The sequence below is a fragment of the Balaenoptera ricei genome, chromosome 19, assembly GCF_028023285.1.
Source record: "Balaenoptera ricei isolate mBalRic1 chromosome 19, mBalRic1.hap2, whole genome shotgun sequence".
NCBI lineage: Eukaryota > Metazoa > Chordata > Mammalia > Artiodactyla > Balaenopteridae > Balaenoptera > Balaenoptera ricei.
In genome coordinates this window covers 4,904,456-4,927,394 of record NC_082657.1, presented here as the reverse complement: position 1 = coordinate 4,927,394, position 22,939 = coordinate 4,904,456, and the positions used below count along the sequence as shown (strand labels likewise).

Here is a 22,939-nt window from a genome sequence, read left to right as displayed (position 1 = left end):
ACTATATATTTTGCAGGCTCTATTATCCACACCTGACAGAACTTTCAGCAATAGAACACAAACAGCTAAAATACATTACAGTTTAAGAATAAAAGGTACATTTCTACTTATTCTCATAATGAACATATTGTGAATTTGAAATTGCATTATATTTAGTTATTGTTGACTTAAGTATATTATGATGTAAACAAGTTTTTCTCAAAGATATTTTAAGGTAATTCAGCACAAGCATGGAATACGATAAGTATTTTACAAAATAAGGCAATTCTTATGGCTCAAAGCCAAAGACAATAACAAAGGAGAAATATATGATTATATGTGTAGAAGAATCCAAAAAAAAAAAGGCAATTCTCATCAAAAGAAAAATTTTTTTTCTTTTATTTCCCTTTCTCTTTTTATTTTATCTATGTGAAATGATGGATGCTAATTAAACATATTGTGGTAATCATTTCACAATATAGGGAAGTCAGACTATTGCTGTACACCTTAAACTTATATACTGATGTATGTAATTGTATAAAGAGTTGTTTATACAATTCTTATATGTCGCTGTGTAAACAGTTGGTTTCAAAACGGCAAATAGGGGACTTCCCTGGTGGTCCAGTAGTTAACACTGAGCAATCCCAATGCAGGGGACCCGGGTTCTATCACTGGTCAGGGATCTAGATCCCGCATGCCTCAACGAAGACCCCGCGCAGCCAAATAAAAAATAAATATTAAAACACACAGAGACAAACACACACAAAAAAACGGGAAATGGGACTTCCCTGGCAGTCCAGTGGTTAAGACCCTGCACTCCCACTGTAGGTGGTGTGGAGCTAAGATCCCACATGCCCCGTGCTGCAGCCCAAAAATAAATAAATAAAAATACTTAGGCTAAAACGGCAAATAATTAAAACCCGTTAGCAAAAAGAAAGAACAATACAATTTATAACAATTTTTAAATTTATTTATTTTTTTCTTCAGGCCGCGCTGTGAGGCATGCGGAATCTTAGTTCCCCGACCAGGGATGGAACCCGTGCCCCCTGCAGTGGGAGTACAGAGTCTTAACCGCTGGACCACCAGGGAAGTCCCAATTTACAACAATTTTTGAAAACGTTTTGCTCTTTTTAAAGCAACTGACCTAAATTATCACTTGCCTTAGTCCTCCAGTCTCAGACCCTACTACTTGTCCCTGAGTCTCTGGAACTAAGTAGATGGTTGAATTTGGCCTCTGGAGTGAAAGGGGAGTAGAAACGGAGAAGCTGTTCTGCAGGGTGTCAGTATGAAATAGCCCATTCAATCCAGGGAGAGTTTTGTGTTTCTCATTCTAGTGTGTAATACAGAGACAAGTTCAGTTCTTAAATTAATTCTAATTGCACAAAATCTTCCTGGATCCAACCACTGATTCATGTCAACTACTCTGGAAGACCCACATTTCCAGAAATATGAATACCTTTGGGCTCATTAGCAGGACACGAGAGCAACCTGCTGGGAAAAATAGCTTTTATTTAAACCACTTTCTACTTGTTTAGAGGAAACATCTTCGTTTCCGACATAACTGGCCCCCACAAATGTAAGCTTTAGCTTAAAATTGTTACAGACTGCAACTTAAGCCAGTCAAGTACAACAAGCACCTTCCAAGCACCTCCCGGGCCCGCCCCCTTCCCGCCCTCCCTTGGTCCCTGCTTGCACCTGGGTTCCCCTCACCTCCCCCCAACCCGGTCCTTAGCGCTCCACCCAGACCCCGCCCAGCCTCTTCACTACGCGCATGCGCACTTCTCTGCGGACCCGGAAACGGAATGCTTGCAACGAAGGTCACACTGCAGACCGTAAGTTTCTGTTTTCTAGTTTAAATCTGTGCTTCGCGGTCTCTTTACTCCATCCTCGGGGTGCTGGAGTCACTGCGGTGTTTAAATTCCCACTCCCGCCCCCTCCTCCCCATGTAAATCACTGTTACACATCGCGGACCGTTTCCCTTTGGGTTTTAAATTTCTCTGAAGCCAGTACCGAAGCCCTTGCCTTTTCTGTCTTCGGTCCACGTAGACACCGTCTTTCGCTACATTTGCCTGCTTAAAACCCTTTAATACCTCCGCCCTGCTTGTAAAGTCCTCTTCCGTGAGGTGGATTCGCGCCCCCCCAGCCTCGCCCTCCGCCTCCGTAGGGCCGCTCCGGCCGCCGTGCTGCCGGAGAGGCCGCGTCCTCTCCCGGTCCTGGGATTCTGGAGAGCCCACCCCTCTCCTGAGACCCCCTTCCCTCCTAGACCCTCTGTCCTCGCGTCTTAGACCGGTCTTTCTGCTCCGCAGGCCTCCCCTTCCTGGTCAGCCCTTCCTCAGACCCCGTGTAGCGGGAGGTGACCTGGGCCAGCCTTGTGACACACAGTGTTCTTCGGTCCCGAGTTCCAAACGGTCTCTTCCAGTATGCGGGCGTCTTATTCAGTCGCCATCCTCGTAAATACAGGGGCGAAGGGGATCAGGAGAAGCAGACACAGAGAGCGACTGAGAGAAACAGAAAAATTGAGGGGGATAAAGAATGAGGGAGAACCAATGGGAACATAGAGGGACTTCTAAGTAGACAGTAAAGTGAACGTGATTAAGCCTGGAAAGTAGCAGGTGAATAAAATAAAGAAGTAAATAAAAAAGCCGGATCTCCAGGGACTGGAGAGCAACAAAGGGTGAGGGACTCTGGGTCAGTGGTGGGAGGGTGGTAACAATGGTGAGGCGTTTCACACAGAGGGTCCGGGAGAGGATAAAAGGTGGAACCATGGCCTTCAGAGCATCATGGTGCTGGGAGAGAAGGAGAGGAAAAATATTGACTACTAGAGCAGAGAGAGCAGGAAGGAAGCATAGCCACCTGGGGTGCCAGAGAGTGGGTAGGAAGGGAGAGTAACAGGGAGAGAAGGAGTGTAAACAGAGGGCAGAGAGGGAACAGAAATGGGGGGAAGAAAGGCAGAAATACATAAAAGTGTAGGTCATCCGAAAGGTTAGGGAGAAAGATCGTCAATAGGGGGAACAAGGTGCAGAGTGGGGCGGGACAGGAGTGAGAAAATAGAGAGGAGGGCAGAAACAGCAGGAGAGTAGAGGGGAACAAAGAGGCAGAGACATAGAAAGAAATTGGGAGACAGATAAACAGAATGAAATGGAAACACATAGTAGTGCAGGAAGAGACCTAGAGGTTATCATACTAAGTGAATTAAATCAGACAAATAGACACGTATGATATCACTTATATGGGGAAAGCTAAGAAAATGGTACAAATGAACTTATTTACAGAGCAGAACTAGACTCAACAGACATTGAAAACAAACTTAGGTTCCCAAAGGTGGAAGGAGGGGGAGGGATAAATTACGAGTTTGGGATGAACTGATACACACTACTATATACAGAATAATTAAACTACAGTGACCTACTGTATAGCACAGGGAACTATATTCAGTATCTTATAATAACCTATAATGGAAAATAATCTGAAAATATATATATATTCAATAAAAAAAGGATAACTTACACTATTTGATCTTCAAAGATCTATCATGCACTGAAAAAAAATAAGTGTAGGAACTTACTTGTTGTTCTCTGTGTGGGAGTTTACTGTCCTGAGCCCCTCCTGGGACAGTGGGCAGCAGGGGACTGTCTGTTCTACATGCTGAGGTCTTCCCTGTGTGTGTGGTGGTGACTCAGGAAGGGGCTGTGTCGATTCCAAGCATTGAACAGCATGTTTTCCACTTTCAGGATCGACCTCTAAAGACTCCTATTGCCTGAGGAAGAAGCCCGGAAGAGGAGGGAAGAGGAAAGAAAAAGGAGTCAGAAATGGCTCTTTCTCAGGTAAAGTCATATTGTCAGTTGATGTTTCTGTCTGTCCTTCCCGAAATGCCCTTCTTTGGACTCGCTGATCTTGTCTGACTCTGAAGTATCCTGCCTGACACCTGTACCGTCACAGTCACCCGGGTCCTTCCCTCAGGGCCTGTCATCTCCACTTAGATCCCGTCTCCCCATGACCCAGTGACCTGGAACTTGTGAAGAGGCTCCACTGGGCCTAGTCCTGGGCAGGACTTCACACCCATGGACTGGAGACGTGGTGTCAGTGCTGTTGGGCAGCAGGGATTGTTGAGAGACCCCATCTGGATGCACTGTCTGCTCTCTGTAAACCAGGATAAAGAAGCTGCACATGCAAGTCAGGTAATAATATGCACTTACGCCTGGTAAATTGTAGGAAACAGACTAATTACAGCAAATACCTTCTGACTCTTCATGCTGCATTAGAAGCGAAATGGGTGTGTCACTGATTTAAAAATCGTAATGATTGGGAATGGAATGGAAAGTTCAGAGATACATCGGTGATAGAGGGTGTTTCATTCTATTATTGATATTAAACTTTGAAATCAACCTAAATCTCTGACACATGGAGATTCTTAACCCATTTTCATCATCTCCAGTCCTTGGAGGTTACCTTTTCACTGTGTTGGTTGCCTCCTCTGACACACAGAAGTTTCTCATTCTGATGCAGGTAAGGTTCCAGCTTTATACTTTTGCTGGTAGATACCCGGTTTCCCAGCACCGTTTGTTACTGAGACTGTCCTTTTTCTATTGGATGGTCTTGGCACCCTTGAAAATGCGTTTTACATATATGCAAAATTAATTTTGAGTGTTCTATTCTGTTGCATTACTTTACGTATCTGTGTTTATGCCAGTACCACACCATCTTGATTATTTCGTGATATGTTTTGAAATCTGTAAAGGGTGCTCTCTATTTTTCTTCTTTGTCAAGAGTATTTTGGCGATTTGGGATCCCTGGAGATTCCCTATGAATTTTAGCATAGTTAGTTCTATTTCTGCAAAAATTGCCATGGGACTTTTCATAGGGATTACATTGAATCTACACAACACTTTGGGTAATAGGGTCATTTTAAGAATATTTAGTCCTTCAATCCATGGGTATAGGGTGTCTATTTATTTGTATCTCCTTGTGTGTCTTTAAGCAACATTTAATAGTTTTCAGTGTACAAGTCTTTTGCCTCCTTGATGAATTTATTACTAAGTATTCTACCCCTTTGATGCTATAGAAATACGATTGTTTTCTAATTTTCTATTGACATTGTTCACTGTGTATAGAAATGCACATGATTTTTGGGCATTAACTTTTGGTATCCTGCAACTTTTCTAGAGTTGTTTTTTGATGTAGCAGTTTCCTTGTGGAATCTTTACTGCTTTTACATATAAAAGTTGTCATCTACGAAGAAAGATAATTTTCCTTTTTTCAATTTGGATAACTTTGATTTCTTTTTCTTGTCTAATTTCTCTGGTGAGGGCTTTCTGTACTTTGCTGGACAGTAGTGCAGAGAGTGTGTATGCTTGCCTTCTTCCTGATCTGAGAAGGAAAGCTTTCTAGTTGAGTGTTTATATCTCTCTTTTTTCTTTTTGGCCTTGCGTTGGGATCTTAGTTCCCTGACCAGCGACTGAACCTGGGCCATGGCAGTGAAAGTGCCGAGTCCTAACCACTGGACCGCCAGGGAATTCCAAGAGTTTTTATATCTTGAAACGTAGTTGAGTTTTGTGAAATGCATTTTTCTGCATCAGTTGAGACGATCATGTGTTTTCTTCCTTTATCCTGTTAATGTGGTGTATCACATTAATCGATTTTTTTATAGTAATAAAGTCCACTTGGTCATGATGTAAAATCATTTTCATGTGTTGTTGATTTTGGTTTGGTACTATCTTGTTGAGGATTTTTGCTTCAGTATTCATGGGGGATATTGGTTTGTAGTTTTCTGTGCTTCGTGTGTCTTTCTCTGGGCTTGGTATAGAGTCACGCAGGCTCCACAGAATGAGTTTGCCAGTGTTCCCTCTGCAGCTCTTCGGAAGCTTTTTATCAGGATTAGAGGTGATTCTGCTGTAAAGGTTTGGTAGAATTATGCAGTGAAGCGATCTGGTCTTGGCTTTTTCCTTGTTCGAGATTTCTGATTACTGCTTGAACCTCTCTAGTTATAATTCATTTCAACTTTCTTTTTTTTTTTTTTTTTTTTTAATTTATTTTTTTGGCTGCGTTGGGTCTTTGTTGCTGTGCGCGGGCTTTCTCTAGTTTCCGTGAGCGGGGGCTACTCTTCATTGTGGTGCACGGGCTTCTCATTGCAGTGGCTTCTCTTGTTGTGGAGCATGGGCTCTAGGCACATGGGCTTCAGTAGTTGTGGCACGTGAGCTCAATAATTGTGCCTCGTGGGCTCTAGAGCGCAGGCTCAGTAGTTGTGCACATGGGCTTATGTTGCTCCGTGGCATGTGGGATCTTCCCGGACCAGAGCTCGAACCCATGTTCCCTGCATTGGCAGGCAGATTCTTAACCACAGTGCCACCAGGGAAGTCTCAACTTTTTTAAGCATTTTTTTTTTTTTTTTAGAGTATTAGTCATTTTTTATTTTTATTTATTTATTTATTTATTTATTTATGGCTGTGTTGGGTCTTCTTTTCTGTGCGAGGGCTTTCTCTAGTTGCGGCAAGCGGGGGCCACTCTTCATCGCGTTGCGTAGGCCTCTCACTATCGCGGCCACTCTTGCTGTGGAGCACAGGCTCCAGACGCGCAGGCTCAGTAATTGTGGCTCATGGGCCCAGTTGCTCCGCAGCATGTGGGATCTTCCCAGACCAGGGCTCGAACCCGTGTCCCCTGCATTGGCAGGCAGATTCTCAACCACTGCACTACCTAAGAAGCCCCCCAACTTTTTTTTTTTTTTTTTTTTAATTTTTATTTATTTATTTTTGGCTGTGTTGGGTCTTCGTTTCTGTGCAAGGGCTTTCTCCAGTTGCGGCGAGCGGGGGCCACTCTTCATCGCGGTGCGTGGGCCTCCCACTGTAGCGGCCTCTCCCGTTGCGGAGCACAGGCTCCAGACGCACAGGCTCAGTAGTTGTGGCTCACGGGCCCAGTTGCTCTGCAGCATGTGGGATCCTCCCAGACCAGGGCGCAAACCCGTGTCCCCTGCATTGGCAGGCGGATTCTCAACCACTGCGCCACCAGGGAAGCCCCCCCCAACTTTTTTATTACTTAAAGATTAGAGCTTAATAGGTTGTATGTTTCAATGAATTTACCTGTATCTTCTAGATTATGTAATTTGTAAGCATTATTGTTCATAGAACCCCTTATAGTTTGTTTTTTTAAATTTATTTTATATATTTACTTTTGGCTGCATTGGGTCTTCATTGCTGCTGGTGAGCTTTCTGTAGTTGTGGCGAGCTGGGGCTACTCTTCATTGCGGTGCGCGGACTTCTCACTGAGGTGAGAAGCTTCTCTTGTTACGGAGCACGGGCTCTAGGCGCGTGGGCTTCAGTAGTTGTGGCACGTGGGCTCAGAAGTTGTGGCTCGCAGGCTCTAGAGCACAGGTTCAGTAGTTGTGGTGCACGGGCTTAGTTGCTCTGAGGCATGTGGGATCTTCCCGGACCAGGGCTCGAACCCGTGTCCCCTGCATTGGCAGGTGGATTCGTAACTACTGCGCCACCAGGGAAGCTCCTCCTTTTGCTAAATTTGATTTTAGTTTATTCTTCTTCTCTACTTCCTTGAGTAGTAAAAGTAGATTTCTGATTTGACTTCCCTGTTAGTATGCCTTTCACTACATTTTATAAATTTTTGTGTGGTTTCATTTTCATCCAGATATTTTAAAAATTCCTTTGTGATTTCTTCTTTGACCCATTGGTTATTTATGAATACGTTGTTTTACTTCCACATTTTGGGGATTTTTCTGTTTTCATTCTGCTGTTTATTTCTAATTTCATTGCTTTGTAGTTTGAGAAAATGCATTTATGCGCTCAGTCTTCTTAAAATTGTTAAGATTTCTTTTATGTCCTAACATGTGGTCTCTCATGGAGAATGTTTTGTTTGTTCTTGAGAAGTGTGTGTTTTCTGCTGTTGTTGGGTAGAGTGATTTGTACATGTCTGTTAGGTCCAGTCGGTCTGTAGTGTTGTTCAAGGCCTCTGTTTCCTTATTGATGTTCTCTTTGGTTGCACCCATCGAAAAAACTGGGGTGTTAAAGTCTCATACGATTATTGTGCTGCTATTTCTGTCTCTGTTTCTGTTAATGTTTCCTTCATTTTTGGAGGGAGCTCTAATGTTAAATATATAAGTATTTATAATTATTATATCTTCTTGGGGAATTGATTCTTTTAATAGTATATATTGTCCTTTGTCTCTTGTATCAGATTTTGTCTTTAGCTTATTTTGTCTGACGTTATGTAGTCGCCCCTGCTCTCATTAGGATGGAATATTTTTTTCCATCCTTTCACTTTTCGCCTTCCCATGTCCTTATATTTGTGAATGTTAACAGTCTCGGCTCTAATACACTCTCTCTGTGTCTCTCACTCTTGTTCCCTGTTTTCCTCCTGTTACTTCCTCTGGTGGTCGCTGCGCAGGCACACTGTACAGTGGTGAAAGGCAGGAGCCCTGGCCAGCCCCCTCCTTCCCTCTAGTGTAATTTCAGAGGGAAAGCATTGAGGGTTTCCTTCTTTTTTTTTTTTTTTTTTTTTTTGGCCGCACTGCGCGGCGAGGGTTTCCTTCTGATTATGATGTTTGGTGCAATGTTCTTGCTTCGTAACAATGCATTTTTTTCTATATTCCTTTTTGTCATGATTTTTAATTCTCCAGGAAGTTTTTAACTTTATTATTGTGGTAAGTCTTTTTCTTAATATGTTAAATTAATGTATAACCGTAATAACTTCTCATTTTGAGTCAGTGTTTTATAAGTGGAATACACAAACTCTGTTCTGCATTTGTTAATACCTACCTATTTTAATTTTAGTGGATAAAACTGTACTTATATTCTTCAATTTAGGTGTTGTATAGAGACAGGAGTTAGAAGTTTTGTATTTTTCTCTTTATGTTTGTACCATTCTTCTTTTACTAGACTCCTATAGAATAATGTTGACGAAGTAAATTAAGTGCAGGTAATACTTTCTTGTTGTTCGAAAATGCTGAAATAAATGTGGATGAAAATGATAAAAGAAAATGTTATCCAAAAATAGGTCAATAGACAACTCCTATCTTTTTTTTTTTTTTTTTTTGGCCAAGCCAAGCAGCTTGAGGGATCTTAGTTCCCCAACTAGGGATTGAACCCAGGGCCACAGCAGTGACATTGCCGAGACCTAACCACTGGACCGCCAGGGAACTCCTGCCTTTTCAATGAATTGTGTGTTTACATGTGTGTGCATGAGTGCATGAAAGTGCAAGTCCATGGTTTTTATAACGACATCATTATTTCAAACCTATCTTTTTGCATTTGAAATTATATCTTTTTTTTTTTTTTTTTTAAGTAGAGCATTTTTTTTTTTTTTTTAATGCTATTCTTGTCTGCTTACATTCTTTTTATTTATGTATGTATGTATGGCTGTGTTGGGTCCTCGCTTCTGCGCGAGGGCTCTCTCCAGCTGCGGCAAGCGGGGGCCCCTCCTCACCGCGGCGCGCGGGCCTTCCACCATTGCGGCCCCCCGTTGCCGAGCACAGGCTCCAGACGCTCAGGCCCAGCAACCGTGGCTCACGGGCCGAGTCGCCCCGCGGCACGCGGGATCCTCCCAGACCAGGGCCCGAACCCGCGTCCCCTGCACTGGCAGGCAGACTCCCAACCACTGCGCCACCAGGGAAGCCCTGAAATTATATCTTAAATGTATTCCTTGGCCTCGAATTTTTTCCACAGTATTGTGTTAACGGTTTAAACAGCAATAAGATTACTAACATTTTATGTGTATCTGTGTGCGAGCCCACATATATGATGACCTTTTATGCCCTTCCACGTTGCTCACCTTGAACTTCTTTCAAAATTTCTCAGGGAACCCTCTGTCAGTGTGTTTTTAATGCCCTTTCTGTTACTCAACTGTTTCATTCCTTAGCTTCAATTCCAGACACCAGCCCTCTGAGTTCTGATACTTCCTGTGTCATTTTTTAGTTTTATGACCTGAGTCAAGTGTCTCCAAGTGTGTCTGACACAATACTATCCTCTGTAAGATTGGAACAGGTCGTCTCTAATGAGCTATTATGTTTATAACAATTTCATACATGTAAAGAATTTATTTAGAATGATATTTAGCATATAGGAATTGTTCCAACACTTCAAGTCATTGCTCTTGTTATCATTATCATAGTTGCAGATTTTGACCTTTCTGTAAAGCCGCTGTGGGCTTTGTCATCTCTGAAGGCACCACTGATACTGTAGCTCATTTAGATTTTGAATATCACGCAGTGTGTAAAACATAATATGTAACACTTCTGCATAGACAGCCTGTTATTGAATTTTATTTCTAAGTTTTTCGTGTGTTGTCCGGAAAAATGAAAAATCTACATTGATTGGAGGATATTGTAATTGCTATGAAAAGGCATAAGAAATTAAAATTAGAGACCCATAATTTCCCTAAATACCTTTACATGGATCTGTCAGACTACATACTTCCACTGAATTGATCCTTACCACTCTCTCCTCTTCTCATTTTGTGTGATAATAAGAACTCTCTTCATGGCCCCTTGATGAGATATGTTTTCATTTCAGGCACCGTTGACATTCAGGGATGTGGCCATAGAATTCTCTCGGGAGGAGTGGGAATGCCTGGACCCTACTCAGAAGGCCTTTTATGTGGATGTGATGTTGGAGACCTACAGGAACCTGCTGTCCCTGGGTGAGGATAACTTCCCTTCAGAAGTTGGAATCTGCCTTTGGGTATCTTTGCATTTTCCCTCTTTGCCCCTTGGGAGCCCTTGTTTTGCTTGACTGATCTGAAATCCCTGTTGACTCAGATATGAAAAGCTTCATGATGTGATATCATGAGTTTAAGCTTCACTTTTCTGCAAATGATCTATCCATTTCATGATACGTCAGGCGTTGTTCCAGAGCTTAAGTATTTATAAAGCTCAGGGCAGGGCTTCCCTGGTGGCGCAGTGGTTGAGAATCTGCCTGCCGATGCAGGGGACACGGGTTCGAGCCCTGGTCCGGGAAGATCCCACGTGCCGCGGAGCAACTAGGCCCGTGAGCCACAGCTACTGAGCCTGCGCGTCTGGAGCCTGTGCTCCGCAACAAGAGAGGCCGCGATAGTGAGAGGCCCGCGCACCGCAATGAAGAGTGGCCCCCACTGGCCGCAACTGGAGAAAAGCCCTCGCACAGAAAAACGAAGAGCCAACACAGCCAAAAATAAATAAAAAAAAAAAAAAAAAAAAAAAAAAAGCTCAGGGCAAACAAGCTCAGGGCAAACTTTTCAAATAACAAATTCTCTTTTTTTTCCCCTGTGCTTTCGATTCACTACTTCTTGGAAGAGAGCTAATTATCTGCATATTACACTGTTCCCTCTGCATTCAGAAGGAGGCAAGTGGTGGAGCAATCGGTGAAATATTTTTCCAGACCCACCCGTCATGTCCTCACTCCTTAGCTGAACAAAGAGCTGGGATTCTGGAAGAGCCACAGATCTTATTTATTTCTTTTGAGAAGCAGAAATTTCTATTTCTGGTCTGAATATTATTTGCATTTTGGAACAAGAGGAAGAGCCCTAGCCTCTGAAGAGTGATGTGAAAATAGCAAAAAACCAAGGGGGTGGGAATTTATCAAAAGTGTGAACACAGGTTAGGTCTCAGGGCAGAGAAGAAGCGGCAGCATTAGTAGTCTTTGGGTAACTCTACCCAAGTGGGAGAGTTCTTTCCGAAAATAGAAGTTTATTTATTTATTGTGAACTCTGAGAGGACATTTTTCTTATTCCTGGGTTATCATTCTGTCATTCAACATGTAAAATGTATTCTTTCACCCTCTGGTGGGGCTGCAGCCCCATCAGAGACAAAGGCAAAGTCTTTTTTATTTTTTTTAATTTATTTATTTTTATTGATTTATTTTTGGCTGCGTTGGGTCTTCGTTGCTGCGCACGGGCTTTCTCCAGTTGCGGCGAGCAAGGGCTCTTCGTTGCGGTGCACGGGCTTCTCATTGCGGTGGCTTCTCTTGTTGCGGAGCACGGGCTCTAGGCTCGCAGGCTTCAGTAGTTGTGGCACACAGGCTTCAGTAGTTGTGGCTCGCAGGCCCTAGAGCGCAGGCTCAGTAGTTGTGGTGCACAGGCTTAGTTGCTCCGCGGCATGTGGGATCTTCCCGGACCAGGGCTCGAACCCGTGTCCCCTGCATTGGCAGGCAGATTCTTATCCACTGCGCCACCAGGGAGGGAAGCCCAAAGGGCAAAGTCTTTATCATGATCTATACTCTGCCATCTGGCCCCTGTGAACTAGTTTTTACTTGACTTTGAGGAGCATGAAGAGGGTTGTTTTAAAGGGGTCTTTTGACCCCTTCATTTCTCTTTCTGTACTTGATTTCATTGGATGCTCAGTTCTCAGTCCGTATAATAAGAGTTGATGCCTCCAGACTCCAGTCCCTGGGCCTTTCTCAGTTTTATCCCTATTTGTGATCTTATATGACCTGATCAGAAGATGGGAAAACACTGGATGCTCTTTCATTCCATCCAGCACCTCAGAACCAGCATGGAGCTGTCTCAAACCCTGTCTGCTTGTTTAGATTTCACAGCCATTTCTTCTGTTCTGACTTTGCCGCACACTTCAGGGATGTGTGAAACAGAGAGGTAGATTGGATCTTGTGTAATTTTTACAGGGCAAAGCTATAAAGACAGTGGACAGAGAGATCCTCTTTTTATCTCCCAGTCCCTGATATGGGGAATATGTGAATCTTTCAGGCTGTCAGTTTGGCATCTTGGATAGAACGCATGGTTTCCTCTCAAGGGCTGTAATATCTGACCCCCATACCTTGTATTTTTTTCGCTCTTGTACTGCTCTACCAAGTCAGTAATGTAGACTCTCCTGATTTCATATTCTTCTAAGTTTGCGTGATTTTGTCTTTTGAAACTTGCTTTTGAAATACATATTCCTAGAGTCTGAAATTTTATCCAGTTTCTTTGCTGTGATAATCCACCTGTAGCAGACAGCTACGGATGGACTCTCTGTAGAGTGGGTTTACTGGGTAACAGGAAATTTTTGTTGGAGAATGCTTTTCCTCTTATGCTGTAATATTTTCCTGCTCCACAGTAGGTCGCCACTTGAAGCTACTCAGTAGAGTGGTCTGCATGTGGTAGGACACGAGATAGAAAGTATCATGAGAGCCTGACTGAGAAGTCTTTCCCGTTTTTTTTTCTGGCTTGGAGGACTGTCACAAAAGCCTCTCTTAAGGGCACAGTGACAATCTTGTTTCCATATACTAATGACCATCCCCTATGAGCCTCAGGAAATGATGTAGGAATTTATCCCAGGAAAACTTTGTCCAAGTTCTCCTCTTCCTGATGCCAGACCCCAGGGCTGGAGGGTCTAACGTGGGGCTCAGAACTCTCACTCCTGTGGGAAGACCTCGATAATGTAATTATTCTCCAGTTTGTCCATCACCCACACAAAGTACGGGATTTGGTGGTCTCATGGGTCCGCCCCCTCCTACGTATCTCGTTGTGGTTTTTCCTTTATGTCTTTAGTTGTGGAGTATATCTTCTGGTAGGTTTCAGTCTTTTTCAGCGATGGTTGTTCTGCAGGTTGTTATTTGGGTGTGCTCCTGAGACGAGGTGAGCTTAGGGTCCTTCCACTCAGCTATCTTGGCCGCTCTCCTCTTGTACAGTTATATTCACACAGCTAGACAATCACAAGCTGTGCTCCCAATACGCATATACCCTGTGCTCCACTCGTGCCCTTTCTCAGACCTGACCTTTCCTGACATGGTACTTTGATGTAGGTGGAACCACTGTTATTGCTCACGTATTTCTGTTGTTCCCCTGATTGTCTCAATTTCCGCAGCACTCCTTCACCCATCCCTCCACCTTCCACATCACTCAGACTATAAAAATGATCCCTCTTTTTCTGTCGAGTAACTTTGTCATGACACGACCGAAATCACTGTGTGCAGCTGTGATGATTCAGAAATCATTTTCAGGAGTGGTGGCTGAATCACATTATCAGTTACACGGCTCACTTCTTTTGCATCTCTCTTGGAGTTTTCTTTTTAAACTCCTGGTATTTGTTTTAATATTTTGTAATCTGTACTGCCTGGGTGGGCAGTCATGCTTTAGAATATGTTGTCTTAGTTTGGAAGTTCAGGTTCAAATCCTGTTTCTCTCAGTACCTTCTATATCAATTGCAGTCATGTACATTAATGTGTGAGTCTACTTCCCTGATTTGAAAAATTGTGTTGATTTCCCTCAAGCCTTTTAAACAAATTAGTGCCATTAGATGGCTTAGAATCTTGTATGTTTTATAGTAAAGACTGAAAAGTTACTTTTTATAAATAGTTATATTAATATTCTGTCATGTTTATTGTCATATTACTTTGTATCATATCTTGTATGCTTTTCATCTCCAATTTGTTCTAAACAACGTTGTGTCTGACCCTAGTTAATAAATATACAGATTGCTCACTCTTTATTACATATATTTTAGAGGCAATGAACTGGAGAATTTAAGCACTCTGTGAAGGTAGGGAATTGCTCTGTTTATTGGCTGTTAGGTTAGGTAACTCTAGAATAGTTCATTTATTAATTTTTTTTGGTGTGTTTTTAAATTTATTTATTTTATTTTTGGCTGCACTGGGTCTTTGTTGCTGTGAGCGGGCTTTTCTATAGTTGAGGCGAGCGGGGGCTACTCTTCGTTGTGGTGTGCAGGCTTCTCATTGCAGTGGCTTCTCTTGTTGCAGAGCATGGGCTCTAGGCACACGGGTTCAGTAGTTGTGGTGCACGGGCTTAGTTGCTCTGCAGCATGTGGGATCTTCCTGGACCAGGGCTCGAACCTGTGTCCCCTGCATTGGCAGGTGGATTCTTAACCACTGCACCATGAGGGAAGCCCCATTTATTAATTTTTAATTGTAATTTATATATGATGGTTTTTCAGCATTTATTATAGAATACAACTGACATGTACCACTTGTTAATGTAGTAAAATATGTATTCTTTATGGGTACATAGTTTTATAGCAGATATTTAGAAAAATATTTTTTGAAAAATTATGTTATCAAATTCTTCATTTTCTATATGCTGTATTTTGTAATTCTATACTGCTAGTTATTCAAATTATTCATTAGATAAGTCTGTTTTGGATTATGTACCATTACAGTACCTTGTGTGTTCTTTAGCATTTATTTATGAACCATAGTGTGCAGAATATATGTATAGTATAATATTTTTTGTGTCCTCATTTATGAGACCGCAGTATGTTTATTGTTAATTGGTATATGCCTTGGTGGAAAAATATTGTTTCTTCAAGAGCTAACATAAGTTTGTCTAGTGTGAATGTTTTTGTTATAGGGTGTTAGAACTAGGCTACCCTAGTATTAATTTGAATTACATGTAATCACTCTTTCTTTAGTAAAGAGTCCTATTATTTTAGTGTTCCTAACATTTTTAAGGTCATGATTGGGAAGTTTAATAACCTTTTTGGGCATAAGTATTACTTTGTGTTTATTTTACTTTATTTTGGCCACGCTGTGTGGCTTGTGGCATCTTAGTTCCCGGACTAGGGATTGAACCCGTGCCCCCTGCAGTGGGAGTGCAGAGCCCTAACCACTGGACCACCGGGGAATTACCTACTTTTGGTTTAATATCATACATTCAACATTAAACGTTTACTCATGAATTGTAATGAATAATACACCTTATGGTTCTTTGTATCTTGTAGATATCTCTCATATACATGTGATCAGGAAATTACAACCAAGAGCAAACAGTGATAGAGGAGAAGTATTCCAAACAGTGATGTTGGAAAGACAAGAAAGCCATGAAATGAAACATTTTTACTTCACGGAAATCCAGGAAGATGACTTTGGGTGTCAGTGGAAGGATGATGAAAGAAATTACAAAGGAATGTCTGTAGCCTGTAAGGAAAATGTAACTCACAGAAGAGATCGACATGGTAGGTGGAATTCAGGAAAGAAGCCCATTGAAAATAGGCTTACATTAAGCTTTCAGGATGAACTGCGTGTATTTAAGAACGATATTTACAAATGTAATGAGTGTGGCAAAGCCTTTAATCATGGCTCATCCCTCCGCAGACACCAGATAATCCATACGGGAGAGAAGTTATATAAATGTGGGGTATGTGGCAATGTTTTTCGTCTAAAGTCACACCTTATAAGTCATTGGACAACTCATACTCGTGAGAAAACTTACAAATGTAATGACTGTGGCAAAAGCTTTAATCATGGCTCATCCCTCCGTAGACATCAGATAAGCCATACCGGAGAGAAACTGTATAAATGTGATGTATGTAGCAAAGTGTGTAGTCAGAATTCCTCCCTTAAACGTCATCAGAGGATTCATACCGGAGAGAGACCTTACCAATGTAATGAGTGTGGCAAAACCTTTAATCGTGGCTCTCACCTCTCCACACATGAGGTAATCCATACAGGAGTGAAATTATGTAAATGTGACGTGTGTGGCAAAGTCTTTAGTCAAAATTCATGCCTTAGAATCCATCGGAGAATTCATAACGGAGAGAAACCTTACAAATGTAATGAGTGTGGTAAGGTCTTTCGTCAAAATTCACATCTTGGAAGACATCAGAGAATTCATACCGGGGAAAAACCTTACAAATGTAAAGAGTGTGGCAAGGTCTTTAATCAATATTCACATCTTGCAAATCATCAGAGAATTCATACTGGAGAGAAACCTTACAACTGTAATGTGTGTGGCAAGGTCTTCAGTCAAAATTCAAATCTTGTAAGTCATCAGAGAATTCATACGGGAGAGAAACCCTATAAATGTAAAGAGTGTGGCAAATTCTTTAATCAAAAGGCATACCTTACAAAGCATCAGAGAGTTCATAATGAAGAGAAGTCTTACAAATGTAATGTGTGTGACAAGGTCTTCAATCGAAATTCAAATCTTGAAAGTCATCAGAGAATTCATACTGGAGAGAAACCTTACAAATGTAATGAGTGTGGCAGGTTCTTTTCTCAAAAGCCAAACCTTGGAAAGCATCAGAGAGTTCATACTGGAGAGAAGCCTTACAAATGTAATGAGTGTGGGAAGGTCTTCAGTCGAAATTCACTTTTTGCAATTCATCAGAGAATACATAATGTAGAGAAACCTTTCAACTTTAATGAAGTTGAAATGCCTTTACTCAGATCTCAACCCTCACTAAATATCCGATAATTTATACGTGGGAGAAACCATGTAAATGTGACATATGTGGGAAGGTCTTCATTCAAAATTTACACCTTACAATTCATTGGAGAATTCATAGTGGGGAGAAGCTGAGCAAACGTCATGAATATAGCAAAGATTTTGTGCCTGCAAGCCTCACTTTCTATCAGATAATCCATAGTGGAGAGAAACCTTACAAATGTAATGAGTATCTCAACGTCTTCAGTCCAAATTCATACCTTAAGATCTGCCAAATACTTTATACTGGAGAAAATCTTTTCAAATATAATGAGTGTGGCAAATCCTTCAGTGTTCTGTCAAGCCTAACTTAACCATCAGGTAATCCATACTGGTGAGAGACTTTAATAATATAGTGATATGACAAGGCTTCTATCAGGCATCCACATCTTAGGCTTCATTAGAAAATTCATTCTGAATAGCAACCAGATAAATGCATTTATTGTGGCCAGGCCTTAAGAGGAGGAATTATTAAAGAACTCATTCTGGAGATTACCTCACAAATGCCACGAATGTGAAATAATAATCTTATTTCTCAGGTAAGACAGTTTATATTTGTGAGTGACAGACCACCTGGAGAACAGTGACCGAAAAGAAGTGGGCGCGTCATCCTTCTCACCTAACAGGAAGTCCAGAGGGTGTAGTGTGGGGTGTGATGGGTCCTCCGCTTCTTCATCCATGAGCACTTGGTCCTCACCTTCCTATAGTAACGTGACTGCTGTATGATTGAGAAGGGTGAAGGTGGAGGGCAAAAACCCTTTTCATTTTAAGATTCTGTCTTGTTTTCATGGAAACATTCATCCCAGATATATTCTCTTTGGGTCAAGCTCTTGTGACATGTCTGAGAACTCTGCATCAAGTTCTGGATTCTGAAGATTTTATTCTATACCGTTTTTCCTAAATCTCTTACAGAATAAAGTTTTAAACTTTGTTTTAAAGCTTTGATTTACTTTGAGCTAATATTTGTACAAATGTAAAGTTTAAATGGAGATCTCTTTTTTTCTTCTTCTTCTTTGAATATTTCATTGATTAGCACCAGTGTTGGAAAGTCGTTCCTTCATTGAATTGCCTGAGTACCTTTGTCAAAAAGTGGTTGGAAGTACACTTGACCCTTGAACAAGGCATGGAGTTAGGGTTTTAGACTCATGAGCAGTTGTAAATTCACATATAACTTAATGTTGTCCCTCTCTATCCATGGTTCCGCATCTTCAGATTCAACCGGCCACAGATCCTGTAGTACTGTAGTAGTATTTATTGGAAAAAATGCCCATATAATTGAATCCACACAGCTCACACCTGTGCTGTTCAAGGGTTAACGGCACTGATGTAGGACTCTTTCTGGTTTCCACATTGTGTTCCATTAGTCTATGTGTCCGTCACTGCACAAATCCCACACAGTCTTGATAACTGTCACTATATTAGAAATCTTGAGGTCATGTGGAGTGATTCCAACCACTTCAGTATTTTTCAGGTATTTTAGCTCTTCTAGTCCTTTTGCCTTTCCCTATTATTTTTAGAAAAATCTTGTTTGAATCTACAGAAATCTTGATTGAAAACACATTAAACCTGTATGTCAATTAGGGGCATTTTAATATCATTTCTATGTTGTGTCTTCCAGTCAATTAATCTGGTATATTTTGTTAACAATTCAATGAATATGGTATGTTTCGCTCAGATGACCTAAATAGAAGGTCATCTTTGTTTCGTTACGGTTGTAGGTTTCAGCATAAAAGTCCTTACTTTGTTAGATTTACACATTTTCCTTCTACTTTTACTTTCTTGAGCATTCAAACATTGTATTATATATTTAATTTCAATTTCCATTTGTAAATTGCATGTGTATAAAATTACAGTGGATTTTTGCACCTTGTACCCTGACACCTTGCAAATTATACTTTTTCTAGAAATTTGTATAGATTGTTTTGATTCTCTACATACATTAATTTATTAAATTTTCTGTTTCTACTGTAACAAATTACCACAAACTGAGGGCCTTGAAGGAACACAAAATTATTCTCTTATGGTTCTGGAGGCGAGACGTGTAAAATGATCCAAAGCACTGTGCTCCTTCTGGATATTCCAGGGCAGAATTTGTTTTCTTGCCTTTCTTGGATGCCAGAAGCCACTTACCTTCTTTGTCTCATGGTCGCCATGTGTATTCGCATGACACTCTTTCAGTTAATTCGTGATTGTATTCAGATATCTTCTTATCATGTGGGCATTTCCTGAACACGTTGTTTACATTAGGACACCCTGTCACTCTCTCATTGTATGTGTACACCTTCATCATACTTAACACCATCATATCTGATCTAATTACTGCTGACTTTCCCTTGTAGAATATATATGCTCCTTGAAGGCAGGGTATTGATTTTGTTTCCTGCTAGATATCCAGTGACTGGAAGCATTCCCAACTGACAGGTGAGTGAATGCGTTTATCAGTGCAAAGAAGGTTTGTGTAATGCATCGGCTCATAGGTCAGTAAGTCAGATGGTCAAATAAACATGTAATTATATTGCATTTGTGGCCTCACATTCTTTACTCCATTAACATTACACCTGAACGTTCTGAACATTTGTCATAAATTCTCACAGTATGATTTATTCACACATTGTGAAATTTTCTCCCACATGGGCTCAACAGATCTAACTCATCAATGAAGAGATGTCTTCATGAAGTATTTTTCATCCACAACATTTTAAGTTTAGGATTCTTTCATTCGTGCTCCATTCCACACCCGTGACAAAATAATAATTCTGTTTCTCAGGTAGTAACTGAAAGAAGTTTATCATTCTCACCAAACAGGAAGTCCAGAGGGTGCCGTGGGCGGTGTGATAGGTCCTCTGCCCCTTCTACCACCATGAGCACTTAAGTCTTCAGTGCCCTCATAGCAACCTGGCTGCAGGATGACGAAGAAGGCTGAGAGGCAAAACCCTCTTCAATTTTAGGTTTTGTCTCATTTTCATGGAAGATTATTAGCCAGTTGCATTAAATGGCCACCGTAATTTTAATAATAATATGAAATTTCAAATTTCATATTTCCCTCAAATAGAGAAAAAAAGTAAAGGGAAAAGGTGTCAGGGACAGATTATATCAAAAGACTTTCTTCTTGGAAACAGGAGTGGCCTTCTGAGAGGTGGTAATGCTTGTCCCTTGATCTAGGGGCTGGTTGCAGGGGTGTGTTTCATTTGTGCAAAATTGATAGAACTGTGCACTTTTGATGTGTTCCCTTTTTGTATGTACTTTATACTATAATAAAAGTTTCATAATTTAAAAATAAAAAGTAAATTAGAGTGGAATATGCCTGGATAAACCCACAAAAAAAAAAAAAGACTTCTTTATCGTGATAGGGTAATATTCCATGTAACACTGGGCTACTCTGTCTGATGTTCAAAATGTCAAGGAAAAGTGTTTAGAGCCCTTGTGTTTTCTAACTCACATATTTATTTCCTTTCTGCTGTGTCTGATTCTAAACACACTTAAATCATTCTCCAATTTTTTTTTTTTTTTTTTTTTTTTGGCTGTGCCCCGCAGCTTGCGGATCTTAGTTCCCTGACCAGGGATTGAACCGGTGCCCTCACAGTGAAAGTGCCAAGTCCTAACCTCTGGACTGCCAGAGAATTCCCTCTCCAATTGTGATGTAGTTATTCTGATTCCAGTATCAGGGTAAGAAGTAAAGGAATCCATTTTGAGATGTTTTTTATCCATGCCATCTTACCTGAATGTGAGAAATATACAAAAGGCTTGTAGTTGGGAAATATTCTAATATCACCTCCAAATATATTTTAATATTAGACTCTATATAGTAATATAACTGCTATATCATAACTGAGATGTTAAATATTGGGGAAGGAACATTAAATATTTTCCGTGAACTACTAGAGGCTCAAATAGGATTTACTTGCTACTATATATAAAATAGATAAGCAACAAGGATTTACCGTATAGCATATGAAATTACATTCACTATCTTGGAATAACCTACAATGGAGATTAATCTGAAAAAAATTTATATAACTGAAGCACTTTGTGGCACACCTGAAACTCATACAATATTGTGAATCATTTATCCTTCGATCAAAAAAAGAAGTGGAACTTCCCTGGTGGTCCAGTGGGTAAGACTCTGCGCTCCCAATGGAGGGGCCTGGGTTCGGTCCCTGGTCAGAGAAGTAGATCCCACACGCATGCCTCAACTAAGAGTTCTCATGCCGCAACTAAGAAGCCCCCATGCCGCAACTAAAGATCCCGCTTGTTGCAACTAAGATCTGGCGCAGCCAAAATAAATAAATAAATGTTTTTAAATAAGTAAATAAAAAAGAAGTATTTCCTTGAAAATACAGAATATATTCAATTGAGGGTAAGCCTTGAAAATGTTACCTTAAAGTTACGCTGTTCTGGAAGACAGGAAATAATTCTTTTTTGTTGTTGTTGTTACCATACTGTTTATTGAAAAATCGGAGTTTAGTGACTTCAAAATATTAGTTTAGCCGCAAATGATTATTTCCTGGGTGATTCATTCTCCTTTTAAAATAATCATTATCCAATGTAGACCTGATTTTACTAGTTAGAAGCTAAATATGATATACATATGTGTGCTACATTTCATCTTAATAATTAAAGTAATTTATAGATGAGCACAGGTGGACTGGGAACATATTTGGTGATTAGTTTTGTGGCAACCTTTTGTACAGGTTGTTACTTTCGGAAAGTTGTAGGTCCTAATATACATTATTTCTTAAATTACCATTTTCCTTTTTATTTGTAGTTTGCAATAAAATATTATTGATCCTTAAAATTCAAATCAGCCAGTTTTGCCAAATAAGATGATAGTGGAAATAATGCACTGCTCGTCTGAATGACCAAATCCACATTTCTTAAAAATCACAATAACCCACCAAGCAATCCACATTTACATATCTACCCAAGGGATTTGTAAACATTCTCCACGTTAACACCTTGTAAAAGATTGTTGATAGAAGCGTTATTTATTTTTATTATTTATTTATTTAAATTTATTTATTTATTTTTGGCTGCGTTGGGTCTTCGTTGCGGTGCGCGGGCTTCTCATTGTGGTGGCTTCTCTTGTTGCGGAGCACGGGCTCTAGGCCTGCGGGCTTCAGTAGTTGTGGCTCGTGGGCTCTAGAGCGCAGGCTCAGTAGTTGTGGCACACGGGCTTAGTTGCTCCGCGGCATGTGGGCTCTTCCCAGACCAGGGCTCGAACCTGTGTCCCCTGCATTGGCAGGCAGATTCTTAACCACTGCGCCACCAGGGAAGCCTGAAGCATTTTTAAAATAATAGCCAAAATGTGGGAAGAACCCAAAGCTCCATTAAATGATGAATGTTTAAACAAACTGGAATGTTTCTCATCAGAAATAAAAGTTACGAAGCACTGATAAAAGTTAATCATGGATAACCCTTGAAAGCATTATGCCAAGTACAAGAAGGGAGATGGCCATATATTGTGACTTAATTTATATAGAATGCCCAGAATAGTCATATCTGTAGAGATGGAAAGTAGCTAAATGTTTGCTTGTGGCTCAGGGTAGAGTGCTGAATAACTATTAATGTGTACAGGTTTTTTTTAAGAGGTGATGACGAATGATGAAAACGTTGTTGGACAGCATTGCAAACATACTAAATCCCACTGTATGGTGAACGTGAAAACTGTATATTTTATTGTATGCAAATTATACAATAAAAGAAACAAGCTAATATCTCCATGTTGAATTCAGAAAATTGTTCCGATTTACTAACCATGGCCTACAAGGTGTTGGAGAGAGGAGTTCCAGTTTCCATTGTACCAGTGGAAGGAAGACATGATGATAGGAACAAT

At 40.8% G+C, this 22,939-nt stretch overlaps 1 protein-coding gene across 1 annotated transcript; it reads left to right on the top strand.

Annotated features, from left to right (window-relative positions):
- Positions 1 to 1,754: 1,754 nt before the first annotated feature.
- Positions 1,755 to 18,705, top strand: LOC132354276 (zinc finger protein 160-like). The gene is given in 5 exon segments (XM_059906059.1): positions 1,755 to 1,811; positions 3,711 to 3,803; positions 10,491 to 10,617; positions 15,623 to 17,050; positions 17,053 to 18,705. Coding segments are annotated over 4 exon segments (1,938 nt in total). The 5' UTR covers positions 1,755 to 1,811; positions 3,711 to 3,788; the 3' UTR covers positions 17,421 to 18,705.
- The last annotated feature ends 4,234 nt before the right edge of the window (positions 18,706 to 22,939 follow it).